This window comes from Apodemus sylvaticus, chromosome 22 (assembly GCF_947179515.1).
Source record: "Apodemus sylvaticus chromosome 22, mApoSyl1.1, whole genome shotgun sequence".
Taxonomy (NCBI): Eukaryota; Metazoa; Chordata; class Mammalia; order Rodentia; family Muridae; genus Apodemus; species Apodemus sylvaticus.
Genome location: NC_067493.1, coordinates 23715981 through 23737984, shown reverse-complemented (window position 1 = coordinate 23737984; position 22004 = coordinate 23715981). Strand labels below are relative to the sequence as shown.

The 22004-nt window shown below is 53.0% G+C and overlaps 1 protein-coding gene and 1 long non-coding RNA gene across 2 annotated transcripts; one reads left to right on the top strand and one right to left on the bottom strand.

The window, feature by feature from the left end:
* Positions 1 to 5037: 5037 nt before the first annotated feature.
* On the top strand, positions 5038 to 18592 carry Fscn1 (fascin actin-bundling protein 1). Its single transcript, XM_052168171.1, has 5 exons — positions 5038 to 5976; positions 14919 to 15075; positions 15181 to 15302; positions 15516 to 15683; positions 17304 to 18592. The coding sequence occupies exons 1-5, from the start codon at positions 5145 to 5147 to the stop codon at positions 17504 to 17506; spliced, it is 1482 nt and encodes a 493-aa protein (XP_052024131.1). The 5' UTR covers positions 5038 to 5144; the 3' UTR covers positions 17507 to 18592.
* LOC127672800 (uncharacterized) lies at positions 18247 to 20277 on the bottom strand. Its single transcript, XR_007975019.1, has 2 exons — positions 20167 to 20277; positions 18247 to 20045 (listed from the first exon to the last, which is right to left on the bottom strand). It is a non-coding gene; the product is annotated as an uncharacterized LOC127672800 (long non-coding RNA).
* Between the last annotated feature and the right edge of the window lie 1727 nt (positions 20278 to 22004).

Here is a 22004-nt window from a genome sequence, read left to right as displayed (position 1 = left end):
GTGTGTGTGTGTGTGTGTATGTGTGTGAGTGTATTTGGTACAGATCCAAGTGTGTGTGTGTGTGTGTATTTGATACAGATCCAAGTAAGTGTGCATGTGTGTGTGTGTGTGTGTGTGTGTATTTGATACAGATCCAAGTAAGTGTGTGTGTGTATGTGTGTATTTGGTACAGATCCAAGCACAGAAAAGTGAAAAACATTGAGGTTGGTGATTGAAGGGTTCATTAATAGGAGGGTCTGGTTTGAGCAAACTAACTGTATGGATCTGAATGTTGTGCTGTTTTGGAAAGGAACGAGGGAGCTACTGTTTCTAAGGAAGAGTGGGCACTAAGACCTATGGAGGAAAGGTGGGTCAGTCAGCACTTACAGTACAAGCCCAAGACCTGAATTCACTTCCTGGAACCCAAGGCAAAAAAAAAAAAAAAAAAAAAAAAAAACCAGGTGTGGCCAAGCATGGTGGCATACGCCTTTAGTCTCAGAGTTCAAGACTAGCTAGGACTATATAACAAAACTTTCCCTCAAGAAGAAAAGTAGAGGAGGAAGAGAAGAGGAAGAGGAAGAATAGGAGGAGGAGACAAGGCAAAACAGCCAACCCCATAGCTGGGAGGAGGAACCTGCCTATAATCCTAGCACTTGGGAGGCTAAAAGAGGAAATCAGGAGGTGCTATGCAGCTTTGGCTTATGAGAGCCTTTCTCATAAAACCAAAATCAAAAACAGCAAAACATGAGGTAGTAACTCAGCTGGAGAGTGCTTGTCTAGACTCCTCCAATGAGGGGCTCAGGCATGGCTCAGTGGTAGAGCCCCTGCCTAGAATCCCCCAGGGAGGGGCTGGGGCGTGGCTCAGTGGTAGAGCCCCTGCCTAGAATCCCCCAGTGAGGGGCTGGGGCGTGGCTCAGTGGTAGAGCCCTGCCTAGAATCCCCCAGTGAGGGGCTGGGGGTGTGGCTCAGTGGTAGAGCCCCTGCCTAGAATCCCCCAGGGAGGGGCTGGGGTGTGGCTCAGTGGTAGAGCCCTGCCTAGAATCCCCCAGTGAGGGGCTGGGGCGTGGCTCAGTGGTAGAGCCCTGCCTAGAATCCCCCAGTGAGGGGCTGGGGCGTGGCTCAGTGGTAGAGCCCCTGCCTAGAATCCCCCAGGGAGGGGCTGGGGTGTGGCTCAGTAACTGTCTGATCACCTAACACGCTCAAGGCCTTGACTTTCATTGAAAACATCAGGAAACAAACAAAACCATCAGTGTTTGCTTGTCTCCATTTAAAGAACAACACCCGGAAGCTCTCTAACTAGTGGTGGAGGGAGTAGGGTGGGAACAGGGCGGTGGAGGTTGCTTCATCCTTTGTATTTGAACTGTGTGGCTGTGGGTGTATTATCTGTTCCTAAGGGTGGCACATGAAAATGAGAACAATGAAGGCTCCGGTTCTGCTGAAATGAACCTCAATTCTCCACAGATGACCTCACCCAGCACCAGATGGAAGTCCCCCAACATTGAAGCCTCTGGTCTGAGTGCTGGACCCAAACTCATCTTAAGGGGAAACCCAAGGAGCCTCTCTGTGGTTTCCTTCCACAACAGTCTCTCAGTGTGCGAGTGTGTGCATGCATGTGTGTACACGTGTGCAGTGTGTATACATGTGTGTACATGTGAGTGTGTGTATGTCTGCATGTGCATGAGTGTGTACTGTATACATGTGTGTACATGTGTGCATGTGCATGAACATGTGTGTATACATGTGTGTATACGTGCATGTGTGAGTGTGTGTACATGTGTGCACATGTGTATAGGCCAGAGGTTGGTGCTGGGTAGCTTAACTTTCTCCATAGCTCTCTTTCCACCTTTGTTTTATTGTTCGTGTGTGAGTGGCTGTGGGCACTGTGTGCCATAGCACGCGTGTGGAAGTCAGAGAAGAACTTGTGGGAGTCTCTTCTCTTCTTGCACTGTGTGGGTCTAAGACCCAATTTAAGCATTCAGGCTCGGATACAAGCGCCTTCAGTCGCTGAGACATCTTGTTGGCTGGTTCCTCCATTTTGTTAAACACTTTTGTTGTTGTTGTTATTCAAGACAGGGTGCTACTATGTAGGACCATCTATCCTGGAATTTGCTCTGTAGACCAGGCTGGCCTCAAATTCAGAGATATACTGCTTTTGCCTTCTGAGTGCTGGAATTAAAGGTGTGCACCACCACCACCCAGTTTTTTTGTTTGTTTGTTTGTTTTTTAATTTTTTTTTTTTTTGGATTTGTTTTTTTTTCCGAGACAGGGTTTCTCTGTATAGCCCTGGCTGTCCTGGAACTCACTCTGTAGACCAGGCTGGCCTCAAATTCAGAGATATACCCGCTTTTGCCTTCGGAGTGCTGGAATTAAAGGTGTGTACCACCACCACCCGGCTTACCACCCAGTTTAAAACTCTAAAAAGATTTATGGGCGCAGGAATTTGAGGAGGCCAGAAAAGACTTGGGTCTCTTGGAACTGGAGTTAGAGATGGTTGTGAGCCTCCATGGGTGCTGAGACCCGAACTTGGGTCCTTCAGAAGAGCTGACTGCTGAGCCACTACCTCAGGTTTGAGCTCCTCATACTGAAGCTGAGGTTTGCTGATTTGGCCAGGCTGACTGGTCGGTGAGCCCAGCGATCCTCCTGTTTTTGTTTTATTTTTTTTAAAGATTTATTTATTTATTGTATGTAAGTACAGTGTAGCTGTCTTCAGACACTCCAGAAGAGGGAGTCAGATCTTGTTACAGATGGTTGTGAGCCACCATGTGGTTGCTGGGATTTGAACTCAGGACCTTCAGAAGAGCAGTCAGTGCTCTTAACCGCTGAGCCATCTCTCCAGATCCTCCTGTTTCTAGCTCCCCAGTGTGTGGTTTCTGAGATGCACCAAATGCCTAGCTTCATAAGCAAGTGTTAGAGATCCTGGCTTGCATACTTATGCTTCAACAATCGGCCTCTCGTTGACTGAGCATCTCCCCAGACCTTTCTTCTCTTTTGCATTTACATGTGTGTGTGTGTGTGTGTCCTTATGCATGAAGGGGGAGGGGGCATTTGGGTACCACAGTTCCTAAGATGGGGGAAGGGTCAGAGGACAACTTGAAGGAGTTGGTTTCGCCTTCCATCATGATGATCCGGAGACTGAATTGAGCCCTTCAGCCTGGGAGCGTGCCTTTACCCTCCGAGCCTTTGCTCTAACTCCTGGCTTTCGGGTTTTTGAGGCAAGGTTTCATATAGCTTAGGCTGGCATTCGAGGTCATCTTGGAAACCTAAGGATAACCACGGACTGCTGGTTCTCTGCCCTTTACCTCTGATGTGCTGATGTTTGCATTACCACACCCAAGCATCCTCCGTAGCTGGAGCCTAAAGCCAGGGATGGATGGCCAGCGCACCCAGGCCCTGACGTCATATTCAGTGAGTAATCAATACCGGGCATTTACGGAGCCCTGACACAGAGCAGGCATTGACTTAACAGCCTGGTGTGTAATGAGGCTAACTTGTCCGATTCTGCCCAAGATGCTCCTGGGTTAAACAGGTCTGAACAGAGCACCGGATGGCAGGGTACCCCTCAGTATAAGGTTTTGGGTGTTAATGCCTGAGTCTTCTGACCTGCTCCCCCAAAGCTGGTCTTAGCAATCCTCTTGCCCCTGCCTCCAAAGTTCTGGATTATAAGTGCGACTTGACGTACCCAGGAGTGTGTGTGTCTTTACTGCAGAGGAGGGAGAGCTCCGAGAAAGAGCCAGAGCAGTCTGCGCAAATTCCCCCGGCCAGAGAGGACGGCTAGCTATCAACCTCGTTCTTGGTGACCTTTTCTGTGACCTCTAAGGGAGGAACTTGATTTCCTAGCAAGGATGCTAAGGGCTTGTCAGGACTGACCTTTGATGGTGGGAAGGAAAGCCTTGACATCTATGCTTCTTCCTCTTTGAGGGTCCCTGGAGGGGATTGTCTGGGACAGGGATCTGATGAGCACAGATCACCCCGAGGGCTGGTCAACTTCAGTACCCTGCCCAGCCTGTGGCTGGGAAGGGCCAGGGCCCAGATCTTGTGGGCAGCCTGTGGTAGGGCCAGCATTCCAGGGGCCTGCCTGGCATGTGGGGAATGTCCTCGGAGAAGTCTCAGCCTTCCAGAAACTCAAAGGGAAGTGTTCTTACACGGGGTGGTGGGCGGTGGGAGGTGGTGTTTGTGGGAATGTCCCTCTGGTGTGGAACCCTGAGGAGCTGCAGTTACCAGTTACATTGGGGCTGTGCCACGCCAGGGAGCTGACCTGCTTTTCTGATGTCTTCATAAACAGAGACCACTATTCCTGCCTTACCTACCCTGCTTCCTGGTAGACCAGCACTCCGGGGGTTTGAGCATCACCACAGTGGGGACTTTTGTTGGTCATTGGCTCGGCCCACAATTACCACAATTTATTTAGAGTCAGCAGGGTGGCTGTACTCTATGCTGGCTCTGGAATAGAAATCTCGGTTTCTGCTCAGGAGGCCCAGGCTACAGGCCTTTGAGAAACCCTGAGGCAGGCGGTGCAGGTAAGGCTCTGCATGTGCTTCTCTAAAGCATCCTCTCCTTCCTACTCCAGACCCCTCTGTTTCCAGCCGGTATCTTCTGGTGTTAATGGGCTCTTCAAGGAACAGCTAGCTTTAGGACTACTTCCTGGTATACCCTGGATCCTCCTTCCACCCAGAACGTATTATTACCTTAAACCTGGTCCTTCCCATCCACTGGGGTTGGGTTTGGGGGTGCTCCAGGTTGGCCTTAGAGAGCAGGAAAAAGTTGGAGATCAGCCAACTACTGTAGAGAACGACTGTGGAGGAACAGTTAAATGGCCTAGCAAACACTAATAGGCCAGAGGCAGAAGGATGGCTATGAGTTCGAGTCCAGCCTGAACCACACATATACTTCAAGTCTAGTCTGGGCTATAGAGTGAGACCCGGTCTTAAACCCCAGAAAAACACGGCCCGGGAAGCGCATGGGCCCCGGCGCGCGCAGCAGAGCCCCCTCCCCTGGCAGGCCCGGGTAGGGGCGTGGCCTAACACGATGACGTCATCCGCCTATAAAACCCAGGGCGCCGCCGGGCTGGCTTTGTGGAGAGCTGCAGCGGGCTAAGCCGTGCTGAACAAAGGAGGTCGGGCACAGCCACCCAAGCTCCCGGGGCCACCGGGCCGCCCTCCGCCACCATGACCGCCAACGGCACGGCCGAGGCTGTGCAGATCCAGTTCGGGCTCATCAGCTGCGGCAACAAGTACCTGACAGCCGAGGCGTTCGGGTTCAAGGTGAACGCATCGGCTAGTAGCTTGAAGAAGAAGCAGATCTGGACGCTGGAGCAACCTCCGGATGAGGCGGGCAGCGCGGCCGTGTGTCTGCGCAGCCACCTGGGTCGCTACCTGGCCGCCGACAAGGACGGCAACGTGACCTGCGAGCGCGAGGTGCCCGACGGCGACTGCCGCTTCCTCGTCGTGGCGCACGATGACGGCCGCTGGTCCCTGCAGTCCGAGGCGCACCGGCGCTACTTCGGCGGCACCGAGGACCGCCTGTCGTGCTTCGCGCAGAGCGTGTCGCCGGCCGAGAAGTGGAGCGTGCACATCGCCATGCACCCGCAGGTCAACATCTACAGCGTCACCCGCAAGCGCTACGCGCATCTGAGCGCGCGACCGGCCGATGAGATCGCGGTAGACCGCGACGTGCCTTGGGGCGTCGACTCGCTCATCACCTTGGCCTTCCAGGACCAGCGCTACAGCGTGCAGACGTCCGACCACCGCTTCCTGCGCCACGACGGGCGCCTTGTGGCGCGGCCCGAGCCCGCCACGGGCTTCACGCTGGAGTTCCGCTCCGGCAAGGTGGCCTTTCGCGACTGCGAAGGTCGCTACCTGGCTCCGTCCGGGCCCAGCGGCACCCTCAAAGCTGGCAAGGCCACCAAGGTGGGCAAAGATGAGCTCTTCGCCCTGGAACAGAGCTGCGCTCAGGTGGTGCTGCAGGCGGCCAACGAGAGGAACGTGTCCACGCGCCAGGGTGAGTTGGGGACATGTCCTCTCCCTTGGGTCCCGACCCAGTGCACAAAAGCATCTCTGCACTCCTGCATCCTATCTCCTCCCGGGTTCTCTTTAGGCTCACTGGCCTCTGGGCTCTGCCATGGGGAGGTGGGCTTCTATTTAGAAAGACCTGGTCTCACTATATAGCCTTGGCTATCCTGGAATTCGCTGTGTAGACCGGGCTGGCCCTGAACTCACAGAAATCTTCCTGTCTCTGTCTCTTGTGCTGGGATTAAAGGCATGTAGCACCCCCTCCGTCCGGGACGTGGGCTTCTTCTGCTGGGAGAAGGTGACGCGGGGTGGGGGGAACGGCCTAGCACATCCTAAAGCAATACTGTCCACCTCCCCCACCCCTGGCTGGGGGCGTGGGACTCCCTAGACCTAGCTTAGACCGTCTCTGTTTCCTCTTCCTTCCCAATCTGAGCCATCCCCATTCGGGAGCCGATCGTCTAGGATAGGCTGTCCCAGGTCTTGGAGAGGAAGGGTTTCCCCCCGTACCCCCTCCCCCCACTCCCCTTGTCCATTTCCTCTCCGGTTTCGCGGGCCTTTGGCTGGAGAGCCAGGGAACAGTCACCCCTGCCCTCCCCGCCTTAACTGGCGAGATAGAAGGGGTTGGAGGGGCTTTTGATCCCGGCGGGGTGTGCTGGGCGGGGTCGGCCCTGAGACTGGTGTTGGGGGGGTTGTCCGCAAGGGCTTCCCCTCCCCCACCCACCCCACCTCCCCTCGCTTGGGCCTGGCGCTCCGGGCCGCGGCCTTTGTGAGCAGGGGGGCGGGTCGCCACGGCTGGGCCCTCCCTCGTCCCCTTTGTCCTGCTAAGGCTCTGCAGATGGGAAAACCAGATGCGGCGGAGCTGGGGGAGGGGATCGGCTTAGGCGGGTCCCTCTGCGGAGGAACCACCCCCAACCCTCCAGGCGTTGTCCCTGGTCCAGGGTTCAGTGAGGAGGCGCGGAGTGAAGCCGCCTGGCTCTTCCTTCGCACCCCGGCTGGCAGGCGGCGTGGCGCGGGTGGCTGAGCGCCAGGCGCCCTTCCTGCCCTCCCGTGCACGCCTCGCGGTCCGGCACTCGGCGGAATGTCCCTCCGAAAGCCTCTACCCTCGAATGAACCGGTCCCCAAGGCCTCTCTGGATGGGGACAATCGTTTGCAACTCTATCTGTCCCCGTTCAGGGCCTCCAGCAGGCCAACAGGCCATTTCCGACCGGCATGGGCATGGCGCAAATAGGCGCCTCCTTTCTGGCGTACCCCCTACTTTCCAAAGGGTCTTTGCTGCCTGCTGGCAGGGGCTTGTGAAATCTCGCTTCCTTGAGAAATTGGACCCCAGGCTTTGGAGACAGCTGGGTGGCAGCCAATCTGTGGAGAGGAAAGCCCCCTCCCCCAATGCAGAGGGCAAAGCCTTGGGTGGGGCCTGCCTGAGTTTGGCTGAATTAACACTCAGAAAGGTGCAACCATTTTTGCTTACTGTTCCACAGTAAGTCAGCAACATGCAGTACTGGGTGTACTTGATTCCAGAATGTTCTCTCATTTTACACACACACACACACACACACACACACACACACACACACACACACACCTATAGCTTCTCTTGTTTCACACTGCTGGGCAAGGGGGTCAGAGTTCCCACCTGTTTAGCAAACATTGAGATACAAGCTGCAGTGACCGTCTCTTGGGGTTGTGACTGGCATATAAAGAGAAAAATTGGGGCTACAGGATCGGGGTAGTAGATTATAAGGATCTGGGATCCTTTAGAAGGACCCAAGAGCTGCCCACCTGGAGAGTGAATAGAAAGAAGCGTGCACCAAGTTTATGGACTGGCCTTGCAGGCAAGGGCCACAGCAAAGGCCCAGAGGCAGGGAGGTCCAGAGAGAGCCCTGCGCATCCAGGAGGATGGTTGAGATTGGGGAACCCTGCAGATGCCGGGTAACTCTCTAGCCTCCAGGGACCAGCTCTCTGCTCACAGAGCTGTGTCCAAGGCTTGTGCCCCGGGGAAGGTTAGGCAAGGCACGGGTGACTTAGGCCCTTGGGGGCTGGAAGGAGCTAGAGGGTGTGTTTTGCGAGCCTGGACAGGTACCCTTCTCTGAGGGTGCCGCGATTGTGCCTGATTCACACTGATGCGGCAGGAGGGGGCGGAAATGGGAGGAGCTGAAGGGCTGAGAACCAGAAGGGAACTTGGGGTCACAGTTAGACCTCTTCTGCCCTCACATGTCTGGGTCCAAGTCTCATTCCCATGTCAGCCAACTCCTCCCCGGGCTTTTGGAGGATGAGCTGCTGCCGGGTGGGTGTGCCGGGTGGGGGGGGTGGAGAGGCCATTTTGGGCAGGCCTGCGTGGCAGGGAGGCGGGGTTGGGCTTCGGGAAACACGTGTTGAGAGCTGCTAGCCAGGAATAGGGGGAGGGAAGGCGCGATCTGGGGTTGTGAATCATCCATGTAGAGTTGCTGCTTCCTGCTCCCCGGCCTCAGTTTCCCCATCTGTAAAGCAGAGGTATTTGAGCCAGACTGTGTTCCCGGGAAGTGGAACTCCCATGAGAGCAGGATTGGGGGCGGGATTCTTTTCCTCCTTGTCCCTCCTGACCCTCACAAGCCCCTGCTGGCTCAGGAGACCCCGTGCTGTGACTCCCCACACTGCCCATCCTGGTTTACATGTTGGGCTCTGTGCTTTCAAAGGATTTTCTCCCCACCACTTCTAGGGAGGCTGGCTGAAGAGTTGACCTGTGAGGCTGGGCTCTGTAGGCTATCTGACAGCTCCCCTCTTGGTGCAAGGGGTGGCTTGGTTTTGATGAGCACTGTACGACTTTGGGAGGTGAAGTCCTGGAGGGTTCTAAGCTCAGCCTCCTTCTGGGTTGTGGGGTTTGCTTATTTCGAACAACTCAAGGGAATCTGGCAAACAGCTAAGAACAGGAAGGGGGTTGCGGGTTCGAGGACCCTCTGAGTCACCACAGAGCCACCTAGGAAGCTGGAAGACAGCCACGCCCCCTCCGTGGGCTCCTAGGAGCCTGTGACTCAGGTTTTCTGTGCTGCTGCTGCCGCTGCTGAAAAAAAAAAACCCACAGAAAATCTGTTACCATAGCAACGCAGCTCCAATGTGATTCCAAGGCCAAGTGGGGCCTTTCCCCCTGGCTGAGCCTTAGAGGGCCCATTCAAGAAGGGGGCTAACTTCCCTTTCCTGCTGAGGTGGGAGGACTCAGCATCTCCTTGGCAACCGGCCCTCATGTCCTTTCATGGTCCCAACAGAACTGAGAGGTGATCCTTTTTGGCAAGAGAGGGAAACTGAGGCAGAGAGAGGAGAAAGGCATTCATCTAAGGGTGCCTGGAGTTCACCTTTGGTGCCTCAATGGTCTCTTTATCAAAAAGTAGATGCACCAGGCCCCTTTGTCCCAGTACCTGGAAATGAGACCCGGATGGTGGCTGGGGCGAGGCCCTTTTCGTCCTCTGTATGAATGTCTCATTTTTTCAGAGGTACCGGGAGGTTGCAGGCTGGTGTATGCCACAGCACCATGCTGTCTTGAACTCAGGGCGCGTGGTGTCTTGGGCCAGGGCCTCCCCTTTGTGTGAGGGACGCTAGCGTGCTGGGAAGCTCCGGCTCCTTTATCCCGCCCACCTTATTTTTAGTTTTTGTCTTGTAGCCCATCTGGCTTCCAGTTCTCCATCCTCCTGCCTCAGTCTCCAGGGTGCTGGCTGGGATGACAGGCATGGGCCACCACAGGCTCCTGGCCTCCCCTTGATGGTCTTCCTTGGATGCTGGAGTTGCTGAGAGGGGCTTCTTTTTTCTTTCCTTTTCTTTTCCAGACAGGGTTTCTCTGTGTAGCCCTGGAATTTCTATGTAGACCAGGCTGGTCTCCAGTGCTGGGAATAAAGGCGTGTGCCACCATCTTGAGGGGGGGATTTCCTTTATTTGTGGGACTGTGGGGATAAAACCTGAGGCTGTGTGAGTGACAGGCAGGGGCTCTCCCACTGAGCCACGCCCCAGCCCCTCCCTGGAGGATTCTAGGCAGGGGCTCTCTCACTGAGCCACGCCCCAGCCCCTCAATGGGGGTTCTACCACTGAGCCACACCTGCAAAGCCAGCTTTTCTTTCTCTCTTTCTTTCTTTTTCTTTCTTTCTTTCTTTCTTTCTTTCTTTCTTTCTTTCTTTCTTTCTTTCTTTCTTTCTTTCTTTCTTTGGGTTTTTGGATTTGTGGGTTTTTTTTGTTTTTTGTTTTTTTTCCAGACAGGGTTTCTCTGTGTAGCCCTGGCTGTCCAGGAACTCACTTTGTAGACCAGGCTGTCCTCGAACTCAGAAATCCGCCTGCCTCTGCCTCCCAGAGTGCTGGGATTACAGGCATGTACCACCACTGCCCGGCTTTTCTTTCTTTTTTTAAAAAATACATTTTTAATCTAATTACCTTTATCAGTGTGTGTGTGTGTGTGTGTGTGTGTGTGTGTGTGTGTGTAGGCATAAGCCCCAACACCCACATGGAGCTCAGAGGACAACTTGTGGGAATCCATTTTCTCCTTCAAACAGCTGGGATATGGAGAAAGAATTCTGAAGGCTTGGCAACAAGGGCCTGAGTGGGTGATTGGGACCCACGGTGGTGCCAATGCTGTCTTTCCCTGCCTGTTCCATTACCCTCTATGGTGGGCATGGTTTGATCAGGTTGGGGTCATTTAGGTTCTCTGGCACCGAGTGTGGCTGTTCTGACTCACCTGTCCCCATACATGGCATCTCAATTACAGGCAGGCAGAGGGGACAGTGGGTGACACCTTGCATATGTGTGGCCAACTGTCCTCTGAATGTTTAGCTGCCCCTAGTGTGGGCCAGGAGCGGGAGAGCCGTTTCTGCCTGAGAAGGTGGAGCAGACTACAGCCCAGAGCTGTGTGTGGCCTTGGGGTGGCCTTCCCACCCTCCTCCTGCTTCAGTGGTAGATCCTGTGGAGGGACCCAGCCAGGGTCCTGAGGGACCCACCGTGGAAGCCATGTCTGCTAAAGGGGACATGTATCCCGAAGGGGAGAGCTCAGACACGGCCAGGCCTCATCCCCTCTCCCGAAGCCAAGGTCTCGCTGGATGACCTTGGGCCAAAGTCTGCCACCTCTGAGCTCCATTTTCTGCTTTGTGAGGTAGGGGTCAGAGCCTTTGGCATTGACCACACAGATAGTCAGTTGGGTCAGGGTGGTACTGGCACTCTCTTGGGTGGAGTGTCAAGTAAGGATGGGTTCCTAGGGGCAAGGCTGAAGGTGGTATCTACCATCCCCTGCCAGGTTCTGCTTCCTTTTTGTTGTTGTTGTTGTTGTTGTTTGAGACAGAGTTTCTCTGTATAGTCCTGGCTGTCCTGGAACTCACTCTGTAGACCACACTGGCCTTGAACTCAGAAATCCGCCTGCCTCTGCCTCCCAAGTGCTGGGATTAAAGGCGTGCGCCACCTCCGCCCGCCCCAGGTTCTGCTTCCTAAGGATGCCTAAAGACAACTGAAACCTGCAGTGTATACTGCGTTCATGCTGAGGATACCCTTAGAATCCAGGATCCTTGAAACACTGTTTATCTTGTTAGGACCCAAGATCCCAGCTCAGTGAGGTCATGTGGAAACCCAGTAGTGTAACTGTAGCAAGAAGTTAGCAAGCTGTGCTATATAACCCTGTAATTCCACCTCAGGGGGGTCTCTGACTTCAAAGGTAGCCCAGGATAGGATACACAGTGAGACCCTGTGTCAAAACAAGACACTGGGCTGGAGAGGTGGCTCAGTGGCTAAGAACACTGACTGCTCTTCCAGAGGTCCTGAGTTCAATCCCCAGCAACCACATGGAGGCTCACAACCATCTGTAATGGGATCCGATGCCCTCCTCTGGTGCATCTGAGGAGAATGACTGTACTCACATACATAACATAGATTAATAAATCTTAAAAAACAAAAACAAAAAAATGAAAAGGAGGGCGGTGATGGAGAGATGGCTCAGACAGTTGCTTTTTGTCTGTTTTGGCTTTTTGGTGTTTTTTTTTGTTTTTGTTTTTTTTGTTTTTGTTTTCTTTTTTGTTTTTTTTTTTGTTTTTTGTTTTTGTTTTTTTTGTTTTTTTTGTTTTTTTTTTTTGATTTGGTTTTTTCGAGACAGGGTTTCTCTGTGTAGCCCTAGCTGTCCTGGAACTCACTCTGTAGACCAGGCTGTCCTGGAACTCAGAGATCAGCCTGCCTCTGCCTCCCAAGTGCTGGGGTTAACTGTGTGCTCCAGCACTGCTCGGCTCTGGAACACTTCTTGCAGAGGCCCAGTGCTCCCAGGGTGGCTCACCACAGTTCAGGAGATCTGACCTCTGAGGCCGCGCATACACTCAGGCAAAACTGTCATACAGAACATATAAAATATAAGAAAATTTTCTAAAAGTTAAAGAAAATATATAAGAAGAAACAGGGAAAGGAGGAGGAAGACCTAATGTTTGGACGTGGTCACCACATGCAGGGAAAGGCTGCATTCAGTTCCTTCAGCGTTTAGTGTTTGTGCCTGGTGGGGGCAGGGATAAAGTATGACTTCATTCTTACGCTTTTTGAGTTTTCTAAAGGAACATGTGTTCTCTCTCTCTCTCTCTCTCTCTCTCTCTGTGTGTGTGTGTGTGTGTTTGGTATTAGGGGTAGAATAATCCAGGGCCTTCCACAATGCTGGACAAAAACTTTACAGTGAGCTATATTTTCAACCTCCTCTCTATTTTATTTATTTTATTATTATATTATTTATTTATTAAGTTTTGGATTTTTGGATTTGTTTTTTTTTCATACAGGGTTTCTCTGTATAGCTCTGGCTGTCCTGGAACTTGCTCTGTAGACCAGGCTGGCCTCGAACTCAGAAATCCGCCTAGCTCTGCCTCCCAGAGTGCTGGGGTTAAAGGCGTGCACCACCACCGCCTGGCTTACTTATTTTATATATATAACTCTGGCTGGCCTAGAACTCATTATGTAAACTAAGGTGACCTCAAACTCACCCAAACTCAAATGACATTCACCTGCCTCTGCCTCCTGAGTGCTAGTTAGAGATTATCATGAGCTACCACGCCTGCCTTCTCTTTAAAGAAAGGTTATTACTTTTGTTTTTATTTTTGTCTGTGGAGGGCGGTCGGAGTCAGTTCTCTCCTGCCCTGGTGGTCCTAGGGACAGAACTCCGGTGGTTAGGTTTAGAAGCAGATACTTTTACCCCATGAGCCATCTCGATGGCCTGCAACCCTGAGTGAGTGTGTGTGTGTGTGTGTGTGTGTGTGTGTGTGTGTTCATGGAGCGAAGGCTCATGTAGCTCAGGCTGGCCTTGAACTTAGGATCTTCCTGCCTCTGGTAACCAAGTACTAAGATTGCAGGACCACTCCACCACACCCTTTTATGCAGTTCTGGGATGGACCCCAGGACTTTGCATGTCCACCGAGTTATAGCCGTGGCTAACGTCGACCTCCTGCTTGGTGGGAATGGCAGGCGTGGGTCGCGGTGCCTGGCTCATACTTTATTCTTTTACTTTTACACATACCCACTACAGGAAGCGGGGTAACGAGCCCCCTTTTACCAGCACGCTGCCATGTGACATTCTGCAGAACCAGCGCCATCTGTGTGTTTATTCAATGGTTTTAGTTGTATTTAAAGCAAATTCCCGACACTGGGCTGTCTTATCCGGAAACGCCTCCATCTGTAGCTACAAAACCAGGCCATTCGTTACATAACGGTAGCATTGCCTAACTGGAACCAGGCTTTAAGACTCGATCTGGGGTCACAGGAGAGTTCTGCTTGGCCTTAGAACATCTTTGTGGGTGGCTCTTTTTGAAGTTTGAAGACTTCCTTCCTCTCCTGCCCCCTTTCCTCCTTGCCATTTTGGGCACTAGAGTTTAAAGAAACCCGCCACTGAGCTAAATCCCCAGATTTTTTTTTTTTAAAGAGAGTCTTACGTATCCCAGGCTGGCCTTGAACTTGGGACAATGCCTGGCATATCCTGTTTTTATTGTTTTTGTGTACACTCCTAACATGGAAGTCAGAGATCAATATCATATGTGTTGTCTTAGGTCATTCTACATATTTTTGGGGGAGGGCTCTGGGCAGGGATGGAGTTTAGGCTATGGTGACACATGCTTTTCATTCCAGCATTAAAACAGAGGTAGACAGATCTCTGAGTTCCAAGGCAGCCTGGGCTACCCAGGGAAACCCTGTCTCAAAAACCAAAAAGAGCTGGGCGGTGGTGGCGCACACCTTTAATCCCAGCACTCGGGAGGCAGAGGCAGGAGGATTTCTTCTGAGTTCGAGGCCAGCCTGGTCTACAGAGTGAGTTCCAGGACAACCAGGGCTACAAAGAGAAACCCTGTCTCGAAAAACAAACAAAAAACCAAACAAACAAAAAGAAAGGAAAAGAAATGGAGTCTCCCTATGTAGTCCTAGCTGTCCTAGAACTCACCACACTGGTCTTGAACTCAACAGAGATCCACCCGCCTCTGTCTCCTGAGTGTCTGCTGTCTACTTTGAGACAAGAATCGCTCAGTAGCCTGGACCCCGTGGTCAGCTAAGCTGACTGGCCACTGAGGGCCAGGCCGCCATCTGTCTTGGCTTATAATCACAGACAGTAATCCTGTGATAGGATTATTGGCTCATGCCACCATGCCTGGCTTTTACATGATTCCTAGCAATCTGAATTTAATACTTTATGGCCAAACCATCTCTTCAGTGCCCCTCTCCCTCTTTTTTCTTTTGAGACAGAGTCTTACTGAGAGCCTGGGGGGTCTCAGAACTCACAGCTAGCCTGCCGTTTCAGTTTCCCGAGTGGTGAGACCCTGGCTAGCTTTGGCTGCTGGCTGACCTGCTAGCCTGATCCTGCCCACTACCCAGGATTACCACCGAGGGATCTAAGCCATACTTTAGGAAGCCTCTGCCCTGTGGCATCCTGGAATATGGGTGAGACAAGGGTCGCGCAGTAGCCTCACTGTCTTGGGTCTCTCTCTGCAGGAATGGACCTGTCGGCCAATCAGGACGAAGAGACCGATCAGGAGACCTTCCAGCTAGAGATCGACCGGGACACAAGAAAGTGTGCCTTCCGCACCCACACGGGCAAGTACTGGACGCTGACGGCCACCGGAGGTGTGCAGTCCACCGCGTCCACCAAGTGAGTGACACCCTCCAGCCCTCAGTCACCTGGCCTGTCTCGTCTCCCGGGACCGGGCAGCCCGCCTGATGCTGCCACATTGCCCACCCCTCTTCTCTTTCTCAGGAACGCCAGCTGCTACTTTGACATCGAGTGGTGTGACCGCCGGATCACTCTGAGAGCGTCCAACGGCAAGTTTGTGACCGCCAAGAAGAACGGTCAGCTGGCCGCCTCTGTGGAGACAGCAGGTAGCCACATGGGGGCACACACCCCAAGCCTGTTTTCCTAGTACCCCGTAGTGAACCTCCCTGTGTGCAGGGCATCCCCGTAAGCTGGCGCGCCCTCTGGCTGGCAGTCTGTGACCCTTAGCTTCTTGGTACCCCCCTCCGAGCCACACCCTGGCTGGCCCATCCTTGTTGCTGTGAAGCCCAATGGCCTCTTTTTTTCCCTGTGTGTGACAGGTGACTCAGAGCTCTTCCTCATGAAGCTCATTAATCGCCCCATTATTGTGTTCCGTGGGGAGCATGGGTTCATCGGCTGCCGTAAGGTCACGGGCACTCTGGATGCCAACCGGTCCAGTTATGATGTCTTCCAGCTAGAATTCAATGATGGCGCCTACAACATCAAAGGTAAGTTCTTTGGGTGGGGACGCTCCCAGCCATTCAGTCACCGTTAGGGAACAGGTGTCCTATGGCCCCCTGGGGCAGTCCCTCCTCCCCACCACCCTTTGTCTATAGAGAGATCTTTTCCTCTGCCTGTCCTGGGCAGACAGAGAAGGTGGGAAGGAGCTAGAGAGAATGGTCGTGGCTCCAATCTGGGAATCTGAGACAGGAGAATTATTATTTTTTCTTTTTTGGTGTTGACAAAACTCAGGACTTTGAGCTTGTTGGGCAAGCATTCTATCACTGAGTTAAATCCCCAGCCCCAAGAATCATCTCAGAAAGAAAGAAAGAGAACAAAGATAAAAGAAAATGGAGCCGGGTGGTGGTGGCACAGGCCTTTAATCCCAGCACTCAGGGGGCAGAGGCAGGTGGAGCTCTGAGTTAAAGGCCAGACTAGTCTACAGAATGTGTTCTACTAAGACAGCCATGCCTATACAGAGAAACCCTGTCTCAAAAAACAGACAAAAAAAGGGGACGGGGAGCAGATGGAAGATAAGGATATTTCTTCTTGGCTGTGGGACCAAAACCTGTGAGAGGACAGACAGCAGCGGTCCAGAGGTGTCAGTCAGAGTCAGAGTCCTGTGCTGCCTGTGGCCTTGGCAAGGCATGACTCCCCTCTTACAGTGCTGTAGACTGAACACAGAGACACGCCCCGAGCCCCTCCCTGGGGGATTCTAGGCAGAGGCTCTACCACTGAGCCATGCCCCTAGCCCCTCTCTGGGGGATTCTAGGCAGGGGCTCTACCACTGAGCCACGCCCCCAGCCCTTCACTGGGGGATTCTAGGCAGGGGCTCTCCCACTGAGCCACGCCTCCCAGCCCCTCACTAGGGGATTCTAGGCAGGGGCTCTACCACTGAACCACGCCCCAGCCCCTCACTGGGGGATTCTAGGCAGGGGCTCTACCACTGAGCCATGCCCCTAGCCCCTCTCTGGGGGATTCTAGGCAGGGGCTCTACCACTGAGCCACGCCCCTAGCCCCTCTCTGGGGGATTCTAGGCAGGGGCTCTACCCCTGAGCCACGCCCCCAACCCTTCACTGGGGGATTGTAGGCAGGGGCTCTCCCACTGAGCCACGCCTCCCAGCCCCTCCCTGGGGGATTCTAGGCAGGGGCTCTACCACTGAGCCATGCCCCCAGCCCCTCGGGAGATTCTAGGCAGGAGCTCTACTACTGAGCCACGCCCCCAGTTCCTTACTCAGAGCTTCTAGGCAGGGGCTCTGCTGCTGGTAATCATCCTTCTTTTTGTTTGTTTGTTTATTTGTTTCATTTCATTGTGGCCCTAGCTGCCCTAGAACTGTTTTGTAGACCAGAGATGTACCTGTCTGCCTCCAAATTGTTGGATTTAGAGGCATGTGCCCCCTAGCCTAGTCCTCTTATGTTTTGTAGTGTGAGATGGCACGTCAGTAAATTTCCCAGGGTGGCCTTGAATCTAGGTAATCCTCCTGCTTCAGTTTCTTGAGTATTTGGATTACGGGACTGTGCCTCCCATCCAGCTGAGCCCGCCCAGTTCTGGAGGCTGACAGTGGAAGGGAGTAGTAATCCTTTTGGGGCCCGATGAGGTGGGGTTGACATGTCATGTCCCTCCTCAGACTCCACGGGCAAGTACTGGACGGTGGGGAGCGATTCCTCGGTTACCAGCAGCAGTGACACCCCCGTGGACTTCTTCCTTGAGTTCTGTGACTACAATAAGGTGGCTATCAAGGTGGGCGGCCGCTACCTGAAGGGGGACCATGCCGGGGTCCTGAAGGCCTGCGCGGAGACTATCGACCCCTCCTCACTCTGGGAGTACTAGGGTCACCTGCCCTCTTGCAGGCCGCTCCATAGTCCCTCTTACCGTCCTTACTCACCGGGTGGCCCTGCAGCAGGTGTCAAGCCCCCTTGCCTTTCAAACTGGAAACCCAAGAGAACACGGTGCCCTTGCCCGTCGCCCTCTGTGGACCCCTTCTCCCTAACTCTCTGCTCCCCGTGGGTTGGTGGCTGCAGACTGTCCCTGGGAGGGACCCTGCTTCCCCCTCTCTGTATTCTTTCCATGGGGCACTCTGGCGCCTTTCTTCTGACCTCAGTCAACTCTGAGCCTTATTTCCCCCAGGAAATGGTCTAGGAGAAAGCTACAGGGCCTAGGGAGTTACCCTCAGCTTGTAACTGGAAGACCCCACCCCCAGCCCCACCCCTCTCTGGTGCACCTGCTCTGGCCCCAGCATCTGGAGGGGAGCCTATTGGCCGGGCGGAAGTCGGGCGCGGCCTGCCTGCCCCTGCCCACAAGTGTTCTTTTGGACCACAGCGGGAAGGCAGTCTGTCACATTTTGCAGCGTTCGTGTCTGGCCCTTTTACTCAAAGCTAGCTAGGTGGCACTGCCTGGTAGGGTCGCTCCTGCACATCTGGATGGGCGTGGCTTTCTCCCACCTCATTCCTTTTCCCCTGGCCTGACTGGAAGCAGAAAAATGACCAAATCAGTATTTTTTTTTTTTTTAAGGAAATGTTACTGTTGAAAGTCCCTAGGCAAGCCTGCCCTGTTGGTTGTAGCTGTGAGTGGTTTTGGGGGGGGAGATGCTTGGCACCTGTCCCTGCCTCCCCAGGGGATTCCCTCCCTCCCTCCTGCCTGTCCACCCCAGCCCTGGCTCTGTGATTGGTGCTCCCCGTCTTCCCAGACACCTCGGGGCTCCTGGGCGGGAGAAAGCCAGATGTGTCCCTCCCTGGGAGCCCTGGAGTAAAACCTCAGGGGGCCCTTTCCCAAGTACCCCCCATTCCACCGACTCCCCCACATCATGCATCTCACTCTGGGTGTCTCGGTCTTTTATTTTTTGTAACTGTCATTTGTATAACTCTGAAGACCCATGATAGTAGCTTTGAACTGGAAAATAAAGTAACATCAAGTCTGCGGCCCGGTGTGTGTCTCACTGAGGAAGTGGACTCAGGAGCGGGTGGAGAGCCTGCTGCGAGGGAGGCAGCACTGGTTGGCAGTGGGCAGGCTCTCGGGTGGGTCTCGGCTCCGGCACATGCTGTAGTAACTCTGGACTGAGACACGGCTGAGCACTGATTCCTGAACCTTTCCGGCTGCAGGCTAGCGGGCTCAGCAGGTAACGCTGTGTGTGGGCAAGCTCGATCAGTTTGATTGCCTAGCACTCATGTGTGAGTTGGGCGCAACGGTGTACACCCACCCCGGGCTTCTGGGAAGCGCAGAGACAAGGGGATCCTCTGCACTTGCTGGCGCCCCAGCCTTGCCTTGGCAGGAGGCATGGCACAGGAGGAGCTGAGAGTTCTACATCTTCATCCAAAGGAAGCCAGGAGCAGACTGTCCTCAGGCAGCTAGGAGGAGGGTCTCAGAGCCCACCCTACAATGACACACTTCCTCCATCAAGGCCACACCTCCTCCCTGCCCCCCCCCAGACAGGGTTTCTCTGTGTAGCCCTGACTGGCCTGGAACTCACTCTGTAGACCAGGCTGGCCTTGAACTCAGAAATCCGCCTGCCTCTGCCTCCCAAGTGCTGGGATCAAAGGCGTGCGCCACCACTGCCTGGCATGGCCACACCTTCTAACATTGCCACTCACTGGGCCAAGCATATACAAACCACCAACCACAACTGCTTTTCCAGAGGACCTAGGTTCAATTCCCAGCATCCATGTGACAGCTTAACAATTGTAACTCCTGTTCCAGGGGATCCAACACCCTTACACAGGCAAAACACAATCAGTCACATAAAAATACATCAATCATTAGAAGAGACCATTAGCTACCTTGACAGGCAAGCTGAGGTCTTGGGAGTATGCCAGAGGTGTGCAGCTTGACGCCTGGAGGGTACTTAGCTGAGCCCTTTGGGTATCCCAGAGACCCATTTTACAGAGAGGGACGCTGAGGCAGGGGGAGAAGACAACCTTGTTGGCTGGCTCTGAGAGTGCAGAGTAGGGTACCCCACAATGCCCAGCAGCCCAAGGCACTGTGGAGGCCGTTAGAGAGCCACATTGATTGGCTACTGATAAGGAAATAAAGAGCCCGCAGCGTGATTGGCGGTCCCCGAGGAGGAGGGAGATTGACAGGGGCAGATGGCCACAAAGGGTCCGGTGGCTTCCTGCAGCGTGGAAGCTCTGGGCCAAAGCCAGGAAAGTGTCAGTGACACGGAGAGACAGATGAATCCTACCGAGTCGAATTCTCAGGCTCTGGTGGGGCCGACCCGGAGAGAAATGCCAGCCTGTCCGTTACAGCCACCGAGTACTGCCTGGCTACTGGGGAAGTCCATGCGTGGCTGGCCGTCCGTCCGTCCGTTGGTTCCTGCAGCACCGGAGGGGAGGGTCCGATGGAGGAGACGCAGCGTCTGTTGGGGGCAGCCCAGGATCTGAGGGAAGAGGCACGGGTCTTAAGTGGGAGGTATAAGGTCCGGTGGGGGTCCAAGGGAGGACGGATGTAGGGTCGTGGGAAGGAAGGAGCAAATCCAGAAAGGGGGACAGAAGAGCCACCTGGTCAGGGACTCTCCTAAGCACAGACCCTGAGAAGGGAAGCTGCCAAAGAAAGGCCAGGCTACTGAGGCTGTGCCGTGGGGGCCCAAGCGGCTGTGGAGACAACAGACATCTCAGAGGGAAGGGCGGCGCCCACGACCTAGCACACACCCTTAAGTATCTCCAAGTCCCACACACACACACACACACACACACACACAAACATGCACGCAGACGTGTGGGCGTGCAGAAGCGCCCACGGCCAGCTGTGGCTGAGAACCCCGCCCCTAGTTTATTCCAGCTGAGTCAGGGAAGACGCGGATTTAAGAGGGATCCCTATGAATACAGCTTTGTTGTTGTTTGTTTTGTTTTCTTTTGATTTGGCTTGGTTTTTGGAGACAGGGTTTCTCTGTATAACCCTGGCTGCCCTAGAACGCACTCTGTAGAGCAGGCTGGCCTCAAACTCAAAGAGATCTGCCTGCCTCTGCTCCGGGGAGTTCTGGGATTAGAAGTGTACAACCAACGGGGCAGTGGTGGCACACACCTGTAATCCCAGCACTCTGGGAGGCAGAGGCAGGCGGATTTCTGAGTTTGAGGCCAGCCTGGTCTACAGAGTGAGTTCCAGGACAGCCAGGGCTACACAGAGAAACCCTGTCTCGAAAAAACTAAATCCAAAAAAACTAAAAGTGTGCGACCACCACAGCCCAGCTTTGTAAATCTGGGTTTTTTGTTTGTTTGTTTGTTTGTTTGCGTGTAAATGTATAAATCCCACTCCTGTTGCACTAATTGGAAATTGAGACAAAAGTTTTTTTTGTTTGTTTGTTTTTTTTGTTTTTTTGTTTTTGGCTTTTTTCGAGACAGGGGTTTCTCTGTATAGCCCTGGCTGTCCTGGAACTCACTCTGTAGACCAGGCTGGCCTCGAACTCAGAAATCTGCCTGCCTCTGCCTCCCAGAGTACTGGGATTACAGGCATGAGCCACCACCGGCCGGCTAAGAGACAAAGTCTTAAAGAAGCAGATAGCACAGGCTAGTGTGCACATTTTCTCTCTCCAGAGAGAGAAAATTTTTATTATTTTACTATTTTAATTAATTAATTATCGTATTTATTTTATTAATTTATACTTTATTTAATTTTTAATGTTATATGTATGAGTGTTTTGCCTGCATGCTTGTGCCCGCTGTCTGTGGAGGTCAGAAGGAGGTACTGGGTCCCGGAACTGGAGTTGTGTGGTTGTTAGCTACCGTGTGCGCGCTGGTCCTCTGCAAGGCAGGGCTTAGCCCTGAGCCATCTTCAGTCTGTTCCTCCATTTCCTTTCTTTCTTTCTTTCTTTCTTTCTTTCTTTCTTTCTTTCTTTCTTTCTTTCTTTCTTTCTTTCTTTCTTTCTTTCTTTCTTTCTTTCTTTCTTCTCTTCTTCTTCTTTCTTTCTTTCTTTCTTTCTTTCTTTCTTTCTTTCTTTCTTTCTTTCTTTCTTTCTTTCTTTCTTTCTTTCTTTCTTTCTTTCTTTCTACCGTGTGCGCGCTGGTCCTCTGCAAGGCAGGGCTTAGCCCTGAGCCATCTTCAGTCTGTTCCTCCATTTTCTTTCTTTCTTTCTTTCTTTCTTTCTTTCTTTCTTTCTTTCTTTCTTTCTTTCTTTTTTTCTTCCTTCTTCCTTCCTTCTTTCTTTCTTTCTTTCTTTCTTTCTTTCTTTCTTTCTTTCTTTCTTTCTTTCTTTCTTTCTTTCTTTCTTTCTTTCTTTCTTTCTTTCTTTCTTTCTTTCTTTCTTTCTTTCTTTCTTTCTTTCTTTCTTTCTTTCTTTCTTTCTTTCTTTCTTTCTTTCTTTCTTTCTTTCTTTCTTTCTTTCTTTCTTTCTTGACAGGAT